This window comes from Lipotes vexillifer, unplaced genomic scaffold (assembly GCF_000442215.2).
Source record: "Lipotes vexillifer unplaced genomic scaffold, Lipotes_vexillifer_v1.1 scaffold1706, whole genome shotgun sequence".
NCBI classification, from domain to species: Eukaryota; Metazoa; Chordata; class Mammalia; order Artiodactyla; family Lipotidae; genus Lipotes; species Lipotes vexillifer.
In genome coordinates this window covers 117,819-134,344 of record NW_006772773.1, presented here as the reverse complement: position 1 = coordinate 134,344, position 16,526 = coordinate 117,819, and the positions used below count along the sequence as shown (strand labels likewise).

The 16,526-nt window shown below is 39.8% G+C and overlaps 1 protein-coding gene across 1 annotated transcript in view; it reads left to right on the top strand.

Moving 5' to 3' along the window:
- The window catches only part of LOC103082541 (WD repeat-containing protein 70), a gene marked incomplete at its 3' end in the record, with an annotated part of 119,583 nt that overhangs the window by 58,951 nt on the left and 44,106 nt on the right, over positions 1 to 16,526 (top strand). Inside the window, exon 8 of the mRNA XM_007447918.1 lies at positions 8,389 to 8,522. Within this exon, the coding sequence (XP_007447980.1) occupies positions 8,389 to 8,522 (134 nt within the window). The remainder of the gene's footprint in view (positions 1 to 8,388; positions 8,523 to 16,526) is intronic.

Sequence of the window (16,526 nt, the reverse complement as noted above, 5' to 3'; positions counted from 1 at the left end):
ATGACGGGCACTTAGGTTGTTTCCATCTCCGGGCTATTGTAAATAGAGCTGCAATGAACATTTTGGTACATGACTCTTTTTGAATTATGGTTTTCTCAGGGTATATGCCCAGTAATGGGATTGCTGGGTCATATGGTAGTTCTATTTTTAGTTTTTTAAGGAACCTCCATACTGTTCTTCATAGTGGCTGTATCAATTTACATTCCCACCAACAGTGCAGCAGGGTTCCCTTTTATCCACACCCTCTCCAGCATTTATTGTTTGCAGATATTTTGATGATGGCCATTGTGACTGGTGTGAGATGATATCTCAATGTAGTTTTGATTTGCATTTCTCTAATGATTAATGATGTTGAGCATTCTTTCATGTGTTTGTTGGCAGTCTGTATATCTTTGGAGAAATGTCTATTTAAGTCTTCTGCCCATTTTTGGATTGGGTTGTTTGTTTTTTTGATATTGACTGCATGCTGCATGAGCTGCTTGTAAATTTTGGAGATTAATCCTTTGTCAGTTGCTTCATTTGCAAATATTTTTTCCCATTCTGAGGGTTGTCTTTTCGTCTTGTCTGTGGTTTCCTTTGCTGTGCAAAAGCCTCTAAGTTTCATTAGGTCCCATTTGTTTATTTTTGTTTTTATTTCCATTTCTCTAGGAGGTGGGTCAGAAAGGATCTTGCTGTGATTTAAGTCATAGAGTGTTCTGCCTATGTTTTCCTCTAAGAGTTTGATAGTGTCTGGCCTTACATTTAGGTCTTTAATCCATTTTGAGCTTATTTTTGTGTATGGTGTTAGGGAATGATCTAATCTCATACTTTTACATGTACCTGTCCAGTTTTCCCAGCACCACTTATTGAAGAGGCTGTCCTTTCTCCACTGTACATTCCTGCCTCCTTTATCAAAGATAAGGTGACCATATGTGCGTGGGTTTATCTCTGGGCTTTCTATCCTGTTCCATTGATCTATATTTCTGTTTTTGTGCCAGTACCATACTGTCTTGATTACTGTAGCTTTGTAGTATAGTCTGAAGTCAGGGAGCCTGATTCCTCCAGCTCCGTTTTTCGTTCTCAAGATTGCTTTGGCTATTCGGGGTCTTTTGTGTTTCTATACAAATTGTGAAATTTTTTGTTCTACTTCTGTGAAAAATGCCAGTGGTAGTTTGATAGGGATTGCATTGAGTCTGTAGATTGCTTTGGGTAGTAGAGTTATTTTCACAATGTTGATTCTTCCAATCCAAGAACATGGTATATCTCTCCATCTATTTGTGTCATCTTTCATTTCTTTCATCAGTGTCTTATAATTTTCTGCATAGAGGTCTTTTGTCTCCTTAGGTAGCTTTATTCCTAGATATTTTATTCTTTTTGTTGCAGGGGTAAATGAGAGTGTTTTCTTAATTTAACTTTCAGATTTTTCATCATTAGTGTATAGGAATGCTACAGATTTCTGTGCATTAATTTTGTATCCTGCTACTTTACCAAATTCATTGATTAGCTCTAGTAGTTTTCTGGTAGCATCTTTAGAATTCTCTATGTATAATATCATGTCATCTGCAAACAGTGACAGCTTTATGTCTTCTTTTCCAGTTTGGCTTCCTTTTATTTCTTTTTTGTGTCTGCTTGCTGTGGCTAAAGTTTCCAAAACTATGGTGAATAATAGTGGTGAGAGTGGGCAACCTTGTCTTGTTCCTGATCTTAGAGGAAGTGCTTTCAGTTTTTCACCACTGAGGATGAAGTTGGCTGTGGTTTTGTCATATATGGACTTTATTATGTAGAGGAAAGTTCTCTTTACGCCTACTTTCTGCAGGGTTTTTATCATAAATTGGTGTTGAATTTTGTCGAAAGCTTTCTCTGCATCGATTGAGATGATCATATGGTTCTTCTCCTTCTTCTTGTTAATATGGTGTATCACATTGATTGATTTGCGTATATTGAAGAATCCTTGCCTTCCTGGGATAAACCCCACTTGATCATGGTGTATGATCCTTTTTTTTTTTTTTTTTTTTGCGGTACGCGGGCCTCTCACTGTTGTGGCCTCTCCCGTTGCAGAGCATAGGCTCCGGATGCGCAGGCTCAGCGGCCATGGCTCACGGGCTTAGCCACTCCATGGCATGTGGGATCTTCCCGGACCGGGACATGAACCTGTGTCCCCTGCATTGGCAGGTGGACTCTCAACCACTGTGCCAGCAGGGAAGCCCGGTGTATGATCCTTTTAATGTACTGTTGGATTCTGTTTGCTAGTATTTTGTTGAGGATTTTTGCATCTATGTTTATCAGTGATATTGGCCTGTAGCTTTCTTACTTTGTGACATCTTTGTCTGGTTTTGGTATCAGGGTGATGGTGGCCTCGTAGAATGAGTTTGGAAGTGTTCTTCCCTCTGCTATAATTTGGAAGACTTTGAAAAGGATAGGTGTTAGCTCTTCTCTAAATGTTTGATAGAATTCGCCTGTGAAGCCATCTGGTCCTGGGCTTTTGTTTGTTGGAAGATTTTTAATCGTACTTTCGATTTCAGTGCTTAATTTCATTTATTGTGTTGTTCATCACTGTTTGCTCTTTAGTTCTTCTAGTTACTTGTTAAACGTTTCTTGTATTTTCTCCATTGTATTTCCAATATTTTGGATCATCTTTACTATTGTTATTGTGAATTCTTTTTCAGGTAGACTGCCTATTTCTTTTTCATTTGTTAAGTCTGGTGGGTTTTTATCTTGCTCCTTCATCTGCTGTGTGTTTCTCTGTCTTCTCATTTTGCTTAACTTACTGTGTTTGGGGTCTCCTTTTTGCAGGCTGCAGGTTCATAGTTCCTGTTGTTTTTGGTGTCTGTCCCCAGTGGCTAAGGTTGGTTCAGTGGGTTGTGTAGGCTTCCTGGTGGAGGGGACTAGTGCCTGTGTTCTGGTGGATGAGGCTGGATCTTGTCTTTCTGGTGGGCAGGTCCACGTCTGGTGGTGTGTTTTGGGTTGTCTGTGGCCTTATTATGATTTTAGGCAGCCTCTCTGCTAATGCGTGGGGTTGTGTTCCTGTCTTGCTAGTTGTTTGGCATAGGGTGTCCAGCACTGTAGCTTGCTGGTCATTGAGTGGAGCTGGGTCTTGGCACTGAGAAGGAGATCTCTGGGAGATTTTCGATATTTGGAGCTGGGAGGTCTCTTTTGGACCAGTGTCCTGAACTTGGCTCTCCCATCTCAGAGGCACTGCCCTGATGCCTGGCTGGAGCACCAAGAGCCTGTCCTGCGCACGGCTCAGAATAAAAGGGAGGAAAAAAAAAAGAAAGAAAGAAAGAACGAAGAAGATAAAATAAAATAATAAAATAAAAAATAATTTTTAAGAAAAAAAAGTTTTAAGTAGTTAAAAACAAACGAAAAATGGACAGACAGACCCCTAGGACAAATGGTAAAAGCAAAACTATACAAAATCACACGCAGAAGCATACACATAGACAGTCACAAAAAGAGAAAAAGGGGAAAAAATATATCTTTGCTCCCAAAGTCCACCACCTCAATTTGGGATGATTCGTTGTCTATTCAGGGATTCCACAGGTGCAGGGTACGTCAAGTTGATTGTGGAGATTTTATCCGCTGCTCCTGAGGCTGCTGGGAGAGATTTCCCTTTCTCTTCTTTGTTTGTACAGCTCCCGGGGGTTCAGCTTTGGAGCTGGACCCGCCTCCTTGTGTAGGTCGCCTGAGGGCGTCTGTTCTGCTCTCAGACACGACAGTGTTAAAGGAGCAGCTGATTCGGGGGCTCTGGCTCACTCAGGCCGTGGGGAGGGAGGGGTAAGGATGCGGGGTGAGCCTGCGGCAGCAGAGGCAGGTGTGTTGTGATGTTGCACCATCCTGAGGTGCGCTGTGCGTTCTCCCTGGGGGAGTTGTCCCTGGATCACGGGACCCTTGCATTGGCGGGCTGCACAGGCTCCCGGGAGGGGCAGTGTGGATAGTGACCTGTGCTTGCACACAGGCTTCTTGGTGGCGGCAGCAGCAGCCTTAGTGTCTCGTGTCCGTCTCTGGGGTCCGCGCTGATAGCCGCGGCTTGTGCCCGTCTCTGGAGCTCCTTTAAGCAGCGCTCTGATTCCCCTCTCCTCATCCAGCAGGAAACAAAGAGGCAAGAAAAATTCTCTTGTCTCTTCGGCAGCTCCAGACTTTTTCCCGGACTCCCTCCTGGCTAGCCGTGGAGCACTAGCCCCCTTCAGGCTGTGTTCACGCCGCCAACCCCAGTCCTCTCCCTGCACCCCGACCGAAGTCCGAGCCTCAGCTCGCAGCCCCGCCCGTCCCGGCGGGTGAGCAGACAAGCCTCTCGCGCTGGTGAGTGCCGGTCGGCACCGATCCTCTGTGCGGGAATCTCTCCGCTTTGCCCTCCGCGCCCCCGTTGCTGCGCTGTCCTCCGTGGCTCCGAATCTCCTCCCTCCTACCCCCGCAGTCTCCGCCCTCGAAGGGGCTTCCTAGTGTGTGGAAACCTTTCCTCCTTCATGGCTCCCTGCCACTGGTGCCGGTCCCATCCCTATTCTTTTGTCTCTGTTTTTTCTTGTTTTTATTTTGACCTACCCAGGTACGTGGAGAATTTCTTGCCTTTTGGGAGGTCTGAGGTCTTCTGCCAGCGTTCAGTAGGTGTTCTGTAGGAGTTGTTCCACATGTAGATGTGTTTCTGATGTATCTGTGGGGAGGAAGGTGATCTCCGCGCCTTACTCTTCCACCATCTTAAAGCTCCGCCAGAGCTCTGTTTTCTGTTACTCATTACCTTTCATATCCTTTTGGTGGATAATAAATGGAGTATATAAGCAGCCACAGAGATCCTGATACTTTATTTGTTTGTTTGTTTATTTATTTATTTTTGGCTGCATTGGGTCTTCATTGCTGTGCGCGGGCGTTCTCTAGTTGCAGCAAGCGGGGGCTACTGTTTGTTGCAGTGTGCGGGCTTCTCATTGCGGTGGCATCTCTTGTTGTGGATCATGAGCTCTAGGCGCATGGCCTTCAGTGGTGGTGGAACGTGTGGCTTGCTGGCTCTAGAGCACAGGCTCAGTAGCTGTGGCGCATGGGCTTAGTTGCTCTGCAGTATGTGGGATCTTCCTGGACCAGGGATTGAACCCGTGTTCCCTGCATTGGCAGGTGGATTCTTAACCACTGAGCTGCCAGGGAAGTCCAAGATCCTGGTACTTCAGAATGCTAGCATTGAAGATCTCATTTTGTCACTTTGCCCTTTGCTTTCTTCTTTGCCATCTTTCTTCTGTCCTTAGATAAAAAAAAGTGAACTTTGTAGTTTATCCTGTTCTTTCCTGATAGAGGGTAATTGATCTTATATTTGTCAAACTGCGTAGCTGTTTGTTTTGTATGTGTTTTTTAAATTTACAGTCCTCCTTCCTTTTTTAAAAGGGTTATTTATTAAGTGTCGGATTTGTGCCAGGCACTGTGCTGGGCACAAGGATGGTCTTTGTCCACATGGAATTTACACTCTTTTGTTTTCTTCTAGTTTATAGAGTTTTTAACTCATTTACAAATAAGAAAAACTGATACACGCTAACATAGATAATTTTTATGAAAAATTACTTTTTTGAAAGCGAAAAAACCCATTAATGAGGAGAGTGATATTATTTCACAGTTTTTCAAATCTCTTTAATGTCTGGCTTAATAGAAGAGGGCTGGATTTATTATACCTGCTTTTTTGCATTCAGTCTTTTACAATATCACACATCCTGTAGCCTCTGGATAAAAGGCAAATGATGTCTTAGTATTGTAAAAATAGCTTTGATCTTGAGTACACTTGAAAGGGTCTTGTGGACCTTTCAGATCACACTTTGAGAACCACTGCTGTATTCTAATCTCCTCATTTTACATGTAAAGGCCCTGGATCTCAGAGAGATTAAACAAGAAATCCAAAATTACACGGCCTGTTCATAATAGGATACAGATCCTAGAGGTTTGTCTCACTTCTCTTGGTTTGGATTCTCAGTCACAAACCTTGGAAATATACCCTAATGGCCTGTCTTGTTCTCTCTAGTTGTTGCCTCCAGCAAGGACTGTCACAGTATATTACTGCCCCCTACTCCCATTTTTTGTAAATAAAAGAAAAGAGGAAAATCAACAAACATGATAAATTCTGCCATAGGCTTACTGTGTTAGTATTTGCATTAGAATTTCTACTTGAACTAAAATGCTAAGGCAAATTCTATTGCACTCTATTCCATGTAAGTTGCTGATGACAGACTGCACAGTAAATATCACAGGGAGATATAGAAAGCAGATTAACCATAGTCTGACCAATTATCACATATTCTGTGTCTGAATGTAATGCAGTCACATATCCTAGGAAAATTTTCACAAGAAGAGGCTGAAAAGGTGGTGGGTATATTAAGAATTTGCAAATAAACTGGCAATCTTTTGGAACTTTTTAGATAAAATGGGAGTTTTTCTGAAATTAGATATTTTCCTTAGCCAGACCTTATTTTGTCTTTTTTTAAAAAAAGTCAAAGAATCTTCTTGGCCACTTAAGAGATCATTTCCTTTGTATCCTACCAGATGATCCAGAGAAGGATCATAGCCTTGTTCCTTTAAACAACCTAATGCCCAGAAAAGCTGGTCCACTAGAGGAAATTCTTCCCAAGGAGTATACTTCCTACTTTCAATTTTTTTAGGTTCTACATTTTTTGGTTCTAAATTATGAATCACATCCATTTCTTTTTTCATTAATATAGTGACATAATGGTAATTCTATTCCTCAGTGAAAGAATTCACAACAGGGAAATTCCTGGCGGTCCAGTGGTTAGGACTCTGCACTTACACTGCCGGGGGGCACGGTTTTGATCCTTGGTTGGGGAACTAAGATCCTGCATACCGCGCAGCACAGTGAAAAAAAAAAAAAGAATTCAAAACGGTGAACGTTTTTTAGGTGAAGAACTGCTTCTCCCCAGGTTTCCCTTTGGGCACATTCTTCCCAGTTTACTCTGAAGTCCAAATGACCACCAGGAAGTTGGAAACTGCAGGTTGCAAACAACACTGCCCTTTTCCCCAGGAGAACAGTGAGGATGCCTACAGCTGGTCACCATTCCTCCCACCCTGATTCAGGGCCTCAGCCCCTGTGGCTCCACACTGGTGGTCATGGGGTAGGAGTGGAATTTACACTCTTGAGGGGAGGACAGGAATAGAATAGACAAGTCACAAATGAATTTGCAATTTCAAATTACATTGTAGGGAGATGAACACTGGTGGGGTTAGCTTTATCAGGACGAGGGACACCTCTTTAATTTTAACAGGAAGGAAGAAGGGTAGAGTGGGCATGGAGGCAAGTAAGTTTGTAGTTGGTGGTAGCAAGTCACTTCTTAGACTTTAAAAACTAATGTTTATTTAGTTTTATTTTCGATTGTTTTAAGACATATTGTTCAGGCATTCAAATGATAGCTCTCATTTGTTCGCTTTCTTTAACCCATTTAGGGTACATATCTAATTTAAACATATAACAAGTTATTTGTTATATTTGTGTATAATTCCATTATATTCTGAAATCAGTATTCACAGGTAGTAATGGAAATGAGTATAAATTATTTTGTCAGTATCTGGTTTTGATTGCAGTAATTCTGTTATATTTAATTAACATTTCAAGTCTATTTGGAGGATTGATTTGTAGTGCCTTTCTTTATATAAAACTATGATCCTTTTACTGTCTCATGTATATGATAATCACATTTAATATTTCTAATGCAGTCTTTCCTTCTGAGAGGTCAGTAGATCCAGGGACTAACTGCTTTGGCAAGAATGATAAATGTAGCACAAGAACAGTGAGTTACACATTGGATATTTGTATGTGAATTGAACCTTGAAAAGTTCACAGGGAAAGCAAATATTTTATGGAACCAGTATAAGTGATATTATAATGTGGTTAGTTACTTACAAACTCAGCTTTAAAAATAATTGTTTAAGGTGACTAAACAATTAGCCAAATGCACAAGATAATAATTTCTACTTTGCTCTATTTTGTTAAATAGATTTATGGTTCCTATTGGCATTACTCATTTTGGGAATTTTAGATTCATGTGTTATTCATTTAATGATAGTCAAACAATCTTAAAAGGCTTCCTCAAAATTGTTTATTGAAAAAGCTGAATTGTTTGTAAGATTTCTACTTATATACTAAAGCAACTTAGTTTATCATATGACAGCTATTCTGAGTACATGGTAGATAAGTTTGGATGAAGCTACTGATTAGATTAAACTAAAATATTTTCTTGTATTTCAAAGAAATAATACTCCTAATAACAAAGGCACATAATATAGAAGGTGCTTTCCATTTTCACTTTTCAGGAGTAACAGCAGTGGTGATCTATATTTACAGTGCCTGTAAGGTAGGAAGTAGGGTTAGAGAAAGGAAATGGGGTTATAATAGACAATAAGTAGCTTTTCCATTTTTTTTTTTTTTTAAACCAGGTTTCTGCTTTGGGTCTGGATCCCTCAGGTGCCCGTTTGGTGACTGGAGGATATGACTATGATGTTAAGTTTTGGGATTTTGCTGGAATGGATGCTTCTTTTAAGGCATTTCGATCCCTTCAGCCCTGTGAATGGTATGTATTTTGCACCTTAATACCTTCATATTTGAAGACAGAGTCTCTTGTTATTTGAATTCCGTTTATGATGATTTTTACCAAAATAAAATAAGTTTACATGACTATATACTACATTCGTTATTCAGATGAAAGTGAAGTGTACCTTTTATGTTTCTTTTCTTTAGTAAATTTCCTTTAGTTTCATTAATTCTTTAGTAAATTTCCTTTAGTTTCATTAATTTATGTTTTAAAGACATTTTCTGTCTTTTTTTTTAACAGTATTTAAAAGTGTTCATTTCTTTTAATTTTAATTAAATTAATTAATTAATTAATTTTTTGTGGTACGCGGGCCTCTCACTGCTGTGGCCTCTCCCATTGCGGAGCACAGGCTCCAGATGCACATGCTCAGCAGCCATGGCTCACGGGCCCAGCCGCTCCGTGACATGTGGGATCTTCCCGGACTGGGTCACGAACCCACGTCCCCTGCATCGGCAGGCAGACTCTCAACCACTGGGCCACCAGGGAAGCCCTAAACAACGTATTTCAAATACATTTTTAAAAGTCATCATGGGGCTTCCCTGGTGGTGCAGTGGTTAAGAATCCGCCTGCCAATGCAGGGGACACAGTCCGGGAAGATCCCACATGCCGCGGAGCAACTAAGCCCGTGCGCCACAACTATTGAGCCTGTGGTCTAGAGCCCACGAGCCACAACTACTGAGCCCGTGAGCCACAACTATTGAAGCCCGTGTGCCTAGAGCCCATCCACCACCTTCTCACCACAATGAGAAGCCCGCGCACTGAAATGAAGAGTAGCCCCCACTCACTGCAACTAGAGAAAGCTCACACAAAGCAGTGAAGACCCAACATAGCCAAAAATAAATAAATAAAATAAATAAATTTATTTTAAAAAAAGGTCATCATACTAACTCAAGATAAATGTCACTATTTTAAATCATAAGAGCTATTTTAAATATAGCCATCATTGGAGATACTCAGGTTTTTTTTTTTTTTTTTCCTTTCAATTGATCCTATATCTGTTAAGATCTATTTAGGGAATTCTCAAATCTTTACTGCTAGACAGCTTAAGAGTTATGACTTCAAACTTTACAAATTAATAATGATTTGTAGAACACTGACCAGAGCCACTTTAGTCAGCAAGGTTACTTTGCTAGATAACTATATAACTGCCAGAGAAATTTGAGGTCTGACTCAATTCTGATCCACATAAGACAGACATTTATTATGTAATATGTATTGGCAAGTAAGCACAAACAATTCATATGATCTATTCTGCAGGCTTGAGAAAAATCCCAGCATCTTGTTTAGGTGCTCCAACCACCACTTTCACAAAAGGTTCACTGGAAGCAAACACTCAACAGTCCAGAGACAGGAACTTTCTCCATATAGTTGATGAAATCCAGAGTTTACAGGTGGAGATTAAACAAAACCCCTAAGAGTTCAGGTTGAAGGCAAAACTAGATTTACACCCCATTCATGCAAGAGTAAGAAATTGAGTCAGAGTAATTTCAGCTAATCCACATATCTTGAATATTTTTAAATCTCATCATTGAAAGCTCATTTCCAACATACATTATGCAAGTTAACAAGATAGTTTAACCAATAAAATCCATTTCTGATATCCAGTATGCTAAAAGATCAACGATGGTCAAAAGTAGAAATAAGAGGGTGGCTTATGGTAGCAACATGTAAAGTCCTTTATAATATAATGCTAGCTAGGGCTTCCCTGGTGGCGCAGTGGTTGAGAGTCCGCCTGCCGATGCAGGGGACACGGGTTCGTGCCCCGGTCCGGGAAGATCCCACATGCCGCGGAGCGGCTGGGCCCGTGAGCCATGGCCGCTGAGCCTGCGCATCCGGAGCCTGTGCTCCGCAACGGGAGAGGCCACAACAGTGAGAGGCCCGCGTACCGCAAAAAAACCCAAAAAACAAAATAATATAATGCTAGCTGACCATACCTGCACAGTGCAGCACCAACTAGCACTTGGCTTAACATATGTTGTACACACACATATAATATTACACAGTATTTAATGAAGTGTTTTAAAATAAACTAGGCAAGGTAACAATTTCTAAATTAAAATATTTTTTTAAAAACAACAAAAGAGGGGCTTCCCTGGTGGCGCAGTGGTTGAGTCCGCCTGCTGATGCAGGGGACACGGGTTCGTGCCCTGGTCCAGGAAGATCCCACATGCCGCAGAGTGGCTGGGCCTGTGAGCCATGGCTGCTGAGCCTGCACGTCCGGAGCCTGTGCTCCGCAACGGGAGAGGCCACAACAGTGAGAGGCCTGCGTGCTGCAAAAGGAAAAAAAAAAAAAAGTTTATATCCCTTTTTCCCATATGATAGATAGTATCTTGATTCATACAGGGATTGTGCTCTCCTTCTACCTCTACAACTATAAGGTGACTTGTTCAGGACTATCCAGTGCTATATCAATGATCAGCTCTGAATGGAATACATATCTCATGAATCTCAAGCCAGTGCTCTATTATTCACTAAACTATGTCATTTGCTACACTGTTGTAATTGAAAATGCAGAAAAAAACAAGAATAAGCTTGTTTTCTCTTCTGTAATTAAATTGTTTCATCCTGTATGTAATTGTGAGCTATCAAAGATTAGATAAATGGGAAGAAATAGAATTCTTGACAATTCGTATAAAATGAATATAAAACTCTAATATTGCAAACATTATGTGAATGTTACTCCTTTAAATCATGAGAACTGTTTAACTTTGCCATCGCTTGCCCCTAATCTCAAAGTAATGTGACTCTGCTTTTTATGTTGTTTTTGTGACTCAGTGTGTATTTTATATCTATTTACATGTTCATCTATAATTCCCTTTTTACTGTAAAAAAGATTTCAAATGGAGAGAAAAGCAGAGGAATTAGTATGATAGCCATCTACCCTTTACCTAGAGTTAAGTTATAAATATTTTTCTTTATTTGCTTCATCTCATTTTTGTAATTTTTGAATTATTTAAAAGTAAAGACACTGTTTGTATGTAACAAAACAGAAACAGACTCACAAATAGAATAAACCAGTGGTTACCAATGGGGAGAGGGAAGGTGAGAGGGGCAGGATAGGGGTATAGGATTAAGGAGATACAAACTACTATGTATAAAATAAATAAGCAACAAAGATATATTGTACAGCATAAGGAAGTATAGCCATTAGTTTGCAGTAACTTTAAATGGAGTATAATCTATAAAATTATTGAATTGCCCTGTTGTACACCTGAAACTAATAAAATATTATAAATCAACTATAATATAAGAAAAATAAAGACAGACACAACTTTCACTTTGAAATACTTCAATGTGTTATCTTTGAAAAAGATAGACGCTTTCTTATATAAATGTAGTTCCATTATTATTTTTAACAAAATTCTTCAGAATTCCTTAATATTTCCAATAAATATTCTGTATTTAAATTTCCCCATTTGCCCTCAAAATGTGTTTTAAAAAATTTATTTATTTGTTTTATTATTTATTTTGGCTGTGCTGGGTCTTAGTTGCGGCAGGCAGGATCTTTAGTTGCAGCATGTGGACTTAGTTGCAGCGTGCATTTGGGATCTAGTTCCCTGATCAGGGATCAAACTCGTCCCCCTGCACTGGGAGCGCAGAGTCCTACCCAGTGGACCACCAGGGAAGTCCCTGAAAATGTGTTTTAATGCTGGTTTGTCAGACATGGATCCAGTCAGGTAATACACATCACATCTATTTTGTATCTCTCTTACATCTCTTTTAATCTACACTGACCCTTCCTTAACCATTTTCTTTCCCATAACTTTGTTAAACAGACAAGTCTAGTCGTCCTCTATGAGATTCTTCCTTCCTGATTTTCTAATTGCTTCCTTTTGGTATTAAGTTGTTTCTTTATATCCACTATTTCCTATAAAAGATCCAAAGGCTTGATTATAATCCATATTGTTTCACATCAGATGGCATGTATTGTCTGGTTGTTGTCACTATTAGTGACTAGCAATTAAGACTGATCCCTGGAGTAAGTTGGGAAATCTTGATTCCTCCATTGTAAAGTTAATATTACATACTTGAGATAGGCAAGAACTTTGGGGGGAAGATACCTTGGTACCATGTAAATATCCAGATTCTATTCATCCTTTCACTTAATAAGTTTAGCATCCATTGATTATTCATACCTGAATCATTTATTTCATTGAGGGCTGCAAGATAGTGGCTTTCTAATTCTGTTGTTTCATCTACTTTTACTTGCTGGCATTCTTCTAAGAGAAGTACTTTTCCTCATGCCTGATGTTATTTGGTTCCCCTGAAATACAGTTCCTACTGGAGAGTCAGGATAAATGCTTAGTTATTTCCCTTTTATTACTCATTTTTAGCTTACGGGTTGGTGTTGATAAATGAGTTGTTGCTGTTATTCATGGTGATAGTTTTTTTTAAAATTTTTTTGCTTTTTCTTTTTTGATTACTGGTATTTATGATTTTAAAATTTTCATGTGTTTCAGTCAATTGCAGTCATTCTTTTTAAAAAACTTTATTTATTTATTTTTGGCTGCGTTGGGTCTTCGTTGCTGCACTCAGGCTTTCTCTAAGTTGTGGAGAGCGGGGCTACTCTTTGTTGCCATGCGCAGGCTTCTCATTGCAGTGGGTTCTCTTGTTGCAGAACACGGGCCCTAGGCGTGTGGGCTTCAGTAGTTGTGGTGCACAGGCTCAGTAGTTGTGGCTCTTGGGCTCTAGAGCGCAGCCTCAGTAGTTGTGACGCATGGGCTTAGTTGCTCCACGGCATGTTGGGATCTCCCCAGACCAGGGATTGAACCCATGTCCCCTGCATTGGCGGGCAGATTTTTAACAACTGTGCCATCAGGGAAGTCCCAGTCATTATTCTTTTTGATGTTTAAAGTGTCTCAGATTTGGCCATTGGGAGTCCCTGATTGCTGTGTAGTTTTGACATGACCTCATTAGTTTTTAAAAGCTTACTTATTTTCTGGAACAACATGTTGTAGGCTTCCCAGTACATGCCTTTCCAGGTCCCAGAGTGAGCATTTCCCCACAGACACCTGTTTTGTTAGTGGGAATGGTATTCAGAGACCAAATCTGGATGCTACACATGTTCATTGACATTGGGGTATCATTACTTCTTGACCTTTTCAGTGGAAAGAGGTGAAAAATAAAGATAAGTGTGTGTGTGCTTAAATGATGAGATCATATTGACATTTCCATTTCAAAATTTTAGTAAATTTTAACTTTCTGAATAATTTTTAATTTACTGAAAAGATGTACAGATTGTCCAGAGTTCAGGTATACCCCTAACCCAGTTTCTCCTATTGTTAACATCTTACATTACCATGTCACATTACGTTTGTGATAATTAAACCAACATTGGTACATTATCATTAGCTAAATGCCAAACTTTATTTCGATTTCACTTTTTTTATAAACTAATATCCCTTCTAAGATATTACATTACATTTAGTCTTCATGTCTGTTTAGTCTCCTCTGGTTTATGATAGTTTCTCAGTCGTTGTTTGATTTTCATGACTTGACAGTTTTGAGGTGTATCGGTCAGGTATTTTGTAGAATATCCCTTGACTTATTTTTTAATGGCATTTTTCTCATGGTTAGACTGAGGCTGTGGGTTTTTGGGCTGAAGATCACAGAGGTGATCTTCTTGTCACATATCAGGGGTGCATGCTATCATGTTTTTAAGGTTTCTCCACTATAGAGTTACTTTTTCCTCACCTTTCCATATGCCATTCTTCGGAAGCAAGTCAACAAATGCTCACACTTGGTAGAGTGGAAAAATTAAGCTCTCCCTCCTGAAGGGGGTGATAATTACATAAACTACTTGGAATTCTTCTGCAAGGAAGAATGTTTGTTTATTTGTTCATTTCTATTTATTTATACCTTGAATTATAAGTCAATACTGTGTTATTTATTTTATTGCTCAGATTGTTTCAGCTGTGGCCATTGTGAGCTCTTTCAGTTTGCCTCTTGTGTTCTTTTCTTTGACACAGTCTTTTGATTTTCCGTTTTGTGAAATGTCACATGGGTTTGTCCCTGGGAGACAAGGGAGGCAACACAATTATGTGCTTTGTTATCTGTACACGAACTAACACATGCACAGTGACCAGTCAGGGACGGATTTTGGAGGAAGTGGTGTGATTGGTCATTGATCAGGATGAACAGCTGCTATTTATATAGATTTTTGGACTGAAGTGCTAGTACCAAAATTTGTACTTTATGCAGTTACTCACAGTTAATATACCATAGTAACTGAAATTTGAACCATGTTGCTGGGGCCTGGTATTATTTATCTAAACCATGGCGACTGATATTCATGCATATCAGAACCATGCAAAGCAAGGATTGCCTGTATTCGATATGCAAAAGTAAAAAAGAAACTCGGGCTTCCCTGGTGGCGCAGTGGTTGAGAGTCCGCCTGCCGATGCAGGGGACGCGGGTTCGTGTCCCGGTCCGGGAAGATCCCACATGCTGTGGAGCGGCTGGGCCCGTGAGCCATGGCCGCTGAGCCTGCGCGTCCGGAGCCTGTGCTCCGCAACGGGAGAGGCCACAACAGTGAGAGGCCCGCATACGGCAAAAAAAAAAAAAAAAAAAAGAAACTCAATGGGACATATAGAATGAATTTTTTTTTATTGTTGAAAATAAATTATATTCCTGTACTCTAATCTTCTGGTCTGCTAACATACTAACAAGTTAATCATTAGTTTGGAAACTTATAAGCCTGGTTCTTGCTTTAAGTTCTGGGATAATTTAGTCGATAAAGTATTTTTTAGTCAGATGTAACACAATTTCATACGTAGCAAGTATTGATTTAAGTGGTTGTGTACTTACATTCACTTTTGAGAAATTTTTTTGCACGTTTAATTACTGTATGATAATGGTTTTCAGTAGTTTGTTCATCGTTTGTGTCAGATGTTCAGCCTTTTCAAGTGGATGAATGCTAACTATTTTTCATCAGGTGTTTGTTGGTTTAAAATCGCTATTCATATAAATGTTAAAATAAGTTTCCACTTCAGGAGTCCACCAAAGATCCATAACTGAAGACACAGTTGTTTTGGGCCATGCATTGTGGAGATTGTCTTCCCAAGGCATTCTGTGAATGGGCACTCACTGGAAGTGCTCAACTCTGTGACCGTTCAGCATGAGGTCACTCAGCCCTGCATACTGCAGTAAATTCTGAGACTTGGCACATTACAGTTTTCTCAGACGGGGGTTTATGGGCATATTCTCAGGGGCTTATGAATTCTTTTTGTTAATCTAGAAATTCTGTTTTTTTTCATTTTGATAACCATTCCGCACAACGCTAATGCCTGCGTTTGTTTACCTTTGTGTTTAAAATCACCTGGGCTCAAATGCTCCGTTCACTTTCAGTTGCCGTAGCCTCATGAGAAGGGAGCAGAGACACCCTTCATATATAAATGCCAAGTGAAAGCCTGTTTTGTCATAAAGTGTTGTATGAACAAAGTTTTCATAGTAGTTATAATAGAGACACTTGGTGGGAAGACTGGATCATTGCTGTAACACAGCAAAATAGGCCTGTGCTAGTGCAGGCAACAGGTATTCATTAACTTGTTCAGCTGATGGCTGATTAAAGGGCTGTGGCAGAGGGATGTAATCAGTTTATCTCACAATAAAGAAGTTGTTTCATTCTTTATAGTGTTGTGTCAGAAAACAACATCTTAAAATTAATTTAAATTTCATTGGTTATTTTGTTTTAGTATTTGCTTTAAAAAAATCACTTTATTGAGGTTTAATTTATATACCATGAAATTCAGTCATTTTAAGCATGCAGTTCAGTAGTTTTGAGTAAACTTACAGGGTTGTGCAACCATAACCACAATCTAATTATCATCACCCCAAAACAAACTTCATTCCCATTTGTGGTCACTCTCCATTTCTACCTCTGGCGTTAGGCAGCCACAACTCTGCCTTATAGGTGTGCTTTTTCTGGATCTCTCATATAAATGGAATCATACAATATGTGGTCTCTTATGTCTAGCCTCTTTC